General features: G+C 52.5%; 2 protein-coding genes across 2 annotated transcripts in view; one reads left to right on the top strand and one right to left on the bottom strand.

Moving 5' to 3' along the window:
* Positions 1-8310, bottom strand: part of DHX38 (DEAH-box helicase 38) — a 25601-nt gene that overhangs the window by 4796 nt on the left and 12495 nt on the right. The gene's annotated exons all lie outside the window — the stretch shown is intronic.
* LOC112548061 (putative uncharacterized protein DDB_G0271606) lies at positions 38-8273 on the top strand. Its single transcript, XM_025192227.1, has 5 exons — positions 38-745; positions 862-988; positions 1282-1439; positions 2359-2521; positions 7925-8273. Exons 1-5 carry the CDS (start codon positions 617-619, stop codon positions 8116-8118), a joined length of 771 nt encoding a protein of 256 aa, XP_025048012.1. The 5' UTR covers positions 38-616; the 3' UTR covers positions 8119-8273.

Here is an 8310-nt window from a genome sequence, read left to right as displayed (position 1 = left end):
CTGGCGGAGGGAGCGGCTGGCTGTGAGGAGCCGGGCGCAGGAGCCCGTGGAGCGGCTGCGCCAAGAGCTCCAGGCCACCCAGGAGGACCTGGCCCACAGCCGGCAGCACGCCCAGCAGTGCGAGGACAAGGCCCAGGGGCTCCGGGAGCAGCTGGCTGCCAGCCACAGCCAGGTAAGAGCCAGGAGTGCGGGCGCGCCTCCTGCCAGCCCCGGTGCAGCATCACGCCGAGGCTGGGCAGCAGGGACGGGGCCAGAGCGTGGCTCGTCTGCAGGCCCCCAGCTGCACCCAGGGTTGCGTGAGGCCGACCCCCGCCATCGCCCCGCGGATCCGGCCTGATGCCATGCGCTGCTGCAGCGAAGTCCGTGCGGACTGGCAGTGCGCAGCTGGTGGGCCTGCAAGCTGGGTCTGGAGACATCCAGGCACAGAGAGCCCTCTGCTCCCTGGCCTCCTGCCCAGGCCCTGGGCGTGGGGCATTGTCAGAGCCCTGTCTTTCCCACTGGATCCGGGTGCCCAGCGTCGTCCTTCCCGCGGTCCCATCTCCCATACGTCTCGCTGCCTGTTGCCTTCTCCATCCTGGGGCCATGTCTGCTCCCCCGTTCCTCACGGCCCTGGTGCATGCAGGTGGCGGCAGGCGCGGTGGCACTGAGGGACGCTCAGTCGGAGTTTGCCTCCAATGGGGCTGCTCACAGCCACAGCGATGCCAGCTATGACTGCCTGGCTCTCCAGGCCACGGCGCTTCAGCAGGTAGGGAGGCCTGCCCTCCCCTCCGCGCCCCTCCCCTCCCCTCACGGGCCTGGCCTGGGGGCCCCAGGGCGCTGGCTTCCAGCTACTGTGCTGATGGCATGGTGCTGCATGTGCAGAGGCTGCTGGAGCTGGAGGTGGAGAGCACTGTGCATCAGCAGCGGGCAGAGGAGGCCGAGCGCCTGGCCCAGGACTGGGAGCTGCAGCTGGAGCGGGCGGCAGAGCAGAAGCACAGCACCAAGAGAGGTAATGGCTGCTCTTTACGCCCTGCAGCGCTCCCCTGCCTGCCCCTGTGGGCCCAGCCGGGCCAGGGGAGCGTTCGGCCTCTGCCAGGAGCTGGGGAGCTGGCTCCGGGCCTCCCCTGCCCAGTGTGAAGCAGGTCCCCCTTTCCTTGCCCTGCCTGCGGCTGCTGGCCCTCAGCACCTGGGGGCAGTGGGGGCCAAGGCCAGAGGCACCCACACCCTGTGGGGCAACGCATGTGGGCCCCCCACCCCAAGTGCAGGGTGGGCAGGAGCAGCTTGTGCCCAGAGCGTTCTCAGACCTAGAAGTGCTGGAGCTGGAGCTGCGGGGCCTGCGGCAGAGCGCGGCCGCCCAGGCAGAGCGCACGCAGCTGGAGGCGGCCGAGCGGCAGCAGCAGGTGCAGCAGCTGGAGCAGCAGCTGCAGGAGAGCCACCAGCGCAGCGCCCAGAGGGCCCAGGTCAGCAGGAGCTGGGGCAGGATGTCCCCCAGCCCACCCCCAGCAATCTGCCTTGGGGCCCAGGGGGGCAGGGCGAGGAAGTGCGAGCTGCCAATTCTCTGGAGCTCCCTGGGGGTACAGCCAAGGCAGGCGTGGAGCCCACAGTCCACAGCTGCGGTGGTGCCTGCCTGGCCGTAGCCACGAAGACAGGCTGGGTCAGAGAGGAGACCACCGCCGGCCCGGGGAAGCCACAACAGGAAATAAAGGCTCAAACTACCCTGGCCTCTGTCGCTTCACTTGCACTCAGCTCCTGCCCTCCGTGCCACAAGCAGGCACCCAACCTCGCCATGGCCTGCGCCTCACCCACGGGCCTCGGTGGGCTCCACCGGCGTGCGTGCGCGCGCACACACACGTGCACACATGCTCCTCTCCTTTCCCCTCCTCTTCGCACACTTCTCTCTCCTTTCTCCCCTCTATCTCCCTCTCCCCTCTCGCCGTAGCTCACTGCTTCCATCTTCTCTCCCCCCTTCCAGAAACCCTGAGGGAGGAGCAGGGCCCACCCCCACCAGTCCCAGGGTGCCAGGCCCTACTCCAACCCACACCACCCCATCACCCATCTGCCCTGGGGCCCAAAAATCCCTCCAGAAACCCACGTTTGAGGTGGAAAGTTGAGTTGAGACAGGAGCATATCACCACCTCGCCCAACCTGGCTCACGGGATCCTGCAGCAGGTGCAGTCCCGTTACCTCCATGTTGGTCCCTGGCCAGAGCCAGGTGCACCAAGACACCCAGCAGCTGAAGGGGCACGATTATGGCCTGCAGCATCGGCCCCGGGGCGGAGCGCAGGGCCTGGAGGGCAGCAGAAGAGGATGTGAGGGTGGGGAAAGGGTAGGCTGGGCTCGCGTGTGCACAGGAGCACGTGCTGGCCCCTATTCCCCTAGGCCATGCAACGGCGTGAGAAGCAGCTGCGGCAGGTGCGAGCGGAGCTGGCGCAGGCACGGGCAGCGCAGGTTAGCATGCAGCAGGAGCAGCAGCAGAGCGCGGGGACAAGCGCGGCGCTACGCCAGGAGCTGCAGGGGCTGCGGGAGAGCCTGCAGCAGGAGGGTGAGCGGCCGCCACCCCCCCCATGGGCGCTGCCCCATGCCAGGGCCCCCAGCGCTGCCAGCTGCCCGTGGGGTCTGGCAGCCCCCACCCCACTTTCAGGGACACCCGGAGTCTGCCCCACTGCCCAGCAGCACCCAAGACAGAAGAGATGGCACCCCCGGCCCTGCCCATCAGCACAGCACAGCCGGGGCCAGGACCACCCACCATCCCCGTCCCCCGCCACAGAAACCTGGGGAGCTCAGCCCCCGCCAGGGGCACGGAGCAGGGGCTGTGCCACGCACTGCACCAGCATGAGTGTGCCCCGCACCCCCAGCCCTGTCCCGACCCCCACCACGTGTGCTTGCAGCACAACACAGCTCCTGGCACCCAGGGCTCCTTGTACACACGCACACACACAGAGCAAAATATGAGCTTTGTGTATATATAATGTATATAGATGTGTGTGTATGTACATACATTTTGTGTGTGTGTGTGTGTCTACAGTCTATGAATATAAAAATAAGCTGTGTGGCTGTATAAAATGTACACACAAACACACCACAGACATATATACATGCATGCACAGGTGTGCATGTTTGTGCACAGCTGTGTGAGCATGTGTTTGTGTGTGTGTGTATGTATATATAGGTGTGTGTGTATGCACACCTATAATCTATTTCTATACACACACACACACATGCTCGTGTGTGTGTGTGTGTGTATACATACGCTGTGTGTGTAGGTGCACATGCAGATCCATACATGCACACATTTGCTTGCTTGTGCTCTCTCACCCACCCATAAATACGTATCTAAATACACACACACACACACACGCCTGCATGTACATATGTGTGTGTATATCCATATACAACCTAAACCCCTGTATATACATATATACACACACACACACATGCATATACATATATCTATATATTTAGAGAGTGTGTGCCCCACAAACTACCTATACACAAAGACAAACACACACATGGCACATGCATACACATACCTATTTACACACTGTATATGTGTGTATAAATATACATGGCATGTATTTATATACATATATATGGGTGAAAGGGAGAATGAGTGTGTGTTTCTGCATACCTGTGTGTGTAGGCACACACACATCCATATATATGTATATAAATACACACACAAACATAGTGTGTGCTACATATACAGCTACAAACACGCACACGTGTGCATGTATGTATGTGTGTGTATAGGCGCACACTTTCTTTCACACATATATGTATAGAAATACACACACCCCCATGCATGTATACACACACACACACACACACACACACACACAGCTATATAGCTAGATAGACTGATAGTGATAGATATGTATGTGTGTGTATAGGTACACACACTCTCACCCATATATATATGTATGTATATAAATATATGCACACACACCTATAGTGTGCCCCATACACACATACATGCATGTGTACATATTCATATATCTCTGTGTACAGACGTGTGGAAATGTATAGCCATCTATTTGTGACTAAATATACACACACAAAGCGTGTGCGTGCACCCCTCTCTCTCTCTCTCTCTGTCTCTATGTATAGGTGCACGCACACACACTATCACCCATACATATGTATATAAATACACACAAACACAGACATAGTGTGCTATACACACACACACACACACATATATATATATATATATATGCATGTCTGTACCTATTTGTATATCTGTTTACATATGTGTGTATATGTATAGTCATCTATTTCTGTGACTAGATACACACACACACATATGCATATAGACACGTATCCGTGTGTCTCGTATGTATGTATATACCTGTGGGCATACATGCACGCAGACAGATACGTAGATACTACAGAGTGCCACATATGTGGGTGCCTATTCATATAGCTCTATGTGTACATGTGTGTATATGAATAGCCATCTATTTCTGTGACGTGACATATAAGTGTGTGTATGTATGGGTGCATATCTGTGTGTGTGTGTGTGTTTGTGTATAGGAACACACACACACACACACACACACACACACTCACCAGACAGATAAATAGATAGTGTGCGCCCCCCCCTAAAAAGATAGTGTGTGCCCCCCCCCCCCACACACACACACACACACAGAGGCATGTCATACACACAAGCATTTATTCATATATCTCTGTGTACATGTATAGACATCTATTTCTGTGACTAGATATACACATACACGCGTGTGTGTATAGGCACACACACACACTCCCTCTCTCTCACCCATCTGTATGTATATAAATACACACAAATCTGCATGGGTATACACACACAGAGACAGATAGATGGATACTAGTGTGTGCCCACCCACACACAGACATGCGTGTGTAGCTATTCATGTAGCTCTGTGTGTACATGTATAGCCATCTATTTCTGTCACTTGACATACACACACGTATATGTGTGTGTGTGTGTGTGTGTGTATATATATATATATATATATATATAGCTCTTTCACCCGATAGCGTGTGCTCCATACACACACGCATGCACGCACGCACATGCATGTGTGTACCTATTCATATATCTCTGTGTGTACGTGTGTATAAGTATAGCTATCTATTTCTGTGACTAGCTATACACACACACACACACACACGTGTGTATACACGCTGTCTCACCTGTACGTATGTGTAAATACACACCCACTGACATGCATACACACACACACACACACACACACACACACATATATATAGTATGCCTCATACACACACACACACATATATATATATATGCACCTGTGTTCCTATTCATATATTGCTGTGTACATATATGTGTGTATTTATAGCCATCTATTCGTGTGACTAGATATACACATACACACACAATCTTTCTCTCACCCATATTTATGTATATATACACAACCACACACATAGTGTGTGCCCCATACACACACACTTACACACATGCATGTAAAACCATCTATTTCTGTGACTTGATACACACACATATATAGACACACACACACTTTTCCACCCATACCTATGTATATAAATACACACCAACAGAGAGAGTGTGTGTGCACACGTGCGTGCACAGAAGTCCCGTGATCCAGTGGTACCATCCTTGTCTACCACGTGAAAGACCTAGGTTCGATTCCCCAGCACTTATATGACTACAGCCATGGGCCCACCAAACATCTGGATTCAGTCTGGCTGTGGCACAATGACGCAGCATGTTCGGCTATTAACCAGCAGGTTGGTGGTTCAAGCCCAACCAGGGATGGTGCCTGGTGTGCCCCCTGCCCCAGTGGCCCTTTATGGTGGGGGTCGGACCTGATGAACTGTTTAGGTCCCTTCCGACCCTAAGTACTATGATATATAGAGAGAGATGGCAGACACGCTCTCTTTTTCTCTCACATATGTATGTATATAAATACACACACATATAGATAGTGTGTGCCCCATACACACACACACACACATGCATGTGTGTACCTCCCCATGTGTGTACCTATTCATATATCTCTGTGTACATGTGTGCATATGTATAACCATCTATTTCTGTGACTAGATATACAAACACACACACACACGGTCTCTTTAACCCATACATATGTATATAGTCACCCTTGCGCATATACACAAACACACATATTTATGCATCTGTGTCCCTCGTCATATATTGCTGTGTGTACACGTATTTATATTTATAGCCATCTATTTCTGTGACTAGATCTATACATACGTGTTTATGCCTGTGTGTTTATATATATATATATATGTGTGTGTGTGTGTGTGTGTGTGTGTATTAGCGCACACACACACACACCCATATTTATGTATACACACACACACACACATGCATAAGCATGTGCACCTTTTCATATTGTGTGTACGTGTATATATGTAAACCCATCTATTTCTGTGACTTGATACACACACACACACACACACACACACACACACGTGTGTACCTATTCATATAGCTGTGTGTGTACATGTGTGTATATGTATAGCACTCTCCTTGGATCCACCCCTAGGTATCAGTGTGGCAACTGTCTCAGGACTGGAGCGTTGGGCGGGGCACCAATTAGGCTAGATTGGCAATGCCGGAGGGGCTGAAGTTGCTTTTTATTATTGCACATGATTTTGAAAATCATCTCTGTCTATCCTGCTGCTACCACCCAGGGCCCTTTTATAGCACAGTCCGCTCTAAACCCATTTCGGGGTTGGGCACCTTTTTTGGAGTAGCCTCCTATTCCCCTCCCCCATCACCCCCCCAGTAAAGTTGGAGTGACTGCACACACACACACACACGTGTGTGTATATGGCACGTGCACACACTCTCTCATCCGTGTCTGTATATAAACACACACACACACACACACACATATGCATGTGTACATATCCATATATCTCTGTGTACACTGTGTACACGTATAGCCATCTATTTCTGTGACTAGATCTAGAATAGGTACACACACGTGTATGTGTGTGTATATACAGGCGCGTGCACACGCACACACATACACACACACTCTAGTTCACCTGCATGTATGTATATTAATACACACACACACACACACAGCTAGCTAATGTGCCCCATACACACACAAACACACACGTGTGTACCTATTCATATATATATATATATATATGTGTGTGTGTGTGTGTGTGTGTGTGTGTATGTATAGCCATCTTTCTATGACTAGATCTGCACACACATGTGTGTGTAGGCACACACACACTCTTGCCCATATGTAAGTACATATATATATATATATATACATACCTGCGCGCGCGCACACACACACACTGACAGTGTGCCCCTTACACACACACACGTGTACCTATTCATATATATATAATATGTGTGTGTATGTATAGCCATCTTTCTATAACTAGAGCTACACACACGTGTGTGTGTGTGTGTGTGTGTGTAGGCACACACACTTACCCATATGTATGTAAGTACATACACACACACACATATATATATACCTGTGCATACACACACACTTAGTGTGCCCCATACACACACACACACATACACACACAGTGTACCTATTCATATATATAGTGTGTATATGTATAGCCATCTTTCTATGACTAGATCTGCACACACACTTACATACACATACACATAGATACCTGTGCGTATACACACACACACACACACGCATATGTGTACCTATTTATAGCTCTGTGTGTATGTGTCTGTATATGTATAGCCATCAATTTGTGACTAGATATATGCACACACCTACGTGTGTGTGTGTGTGTGTGTGTGTGTGTGTGTGTGTGAGTGAGAGAGAGACTAGGTATTCCCAATTTTCCCCTGCTCCCTGCTGGGGCACCTCCCGCCCCCAGCTGGTTCAGGGCCACATGGGGCAGGCTGGAGACAGCCGAGCGGGCACAGACCTGCGCCACTGTCCCTATGCAGCCGCGGCGCGGGCGCAGCAGGAGGAGCGGGCACTGCTGGCCCAGGGGAGCCTGCAGAGCGTGCAGGAGCAGCTGCGGCAGTGCCAGGCGGAGGCTGTGCTGCTCCAGCAGGATGGGCGGCGCCGCGAGGCCGAGCTGCAGGTGCTGCGGGACCAGGCCACCACCAGCCAGCAAGAGGCCCAGCAGAGCAGGTAGGGCCCGGCCTCCGGGCGTCTGCTTCAGCCCTGAGCCCCAGGCCAGGCATCCCTCAGCCCTGCCCATCACTCCCAGGGAACTGCTCCAGCGCCTGAGGAAGGAGCTAAGCCAGTGGCAGGAGAAGCACAAGGTGGCCGCACAGCAGGGCCTGGAGCTGCAGCAGGCTGCAGCCATCGCTGCCCAGCAGCTGGG

Source organism: Alligator sinensis, unplaced genomic scaffold, assembly GCF_000455745.1.
Source record: "Alligator sinensis unplaced genomic scaffold, ASM45574v1 scaffold1060_1, whole genome shotgun sequence".
Taxonomy (NCBI): Eukaryota; Metazoa; Chordata; order Crocodylia; family Alligatoridae; genus Alligator; species Alligator sinensis.
This window is presented reverse-complemented; position numbering and strand designations above follow the sequence as displayed.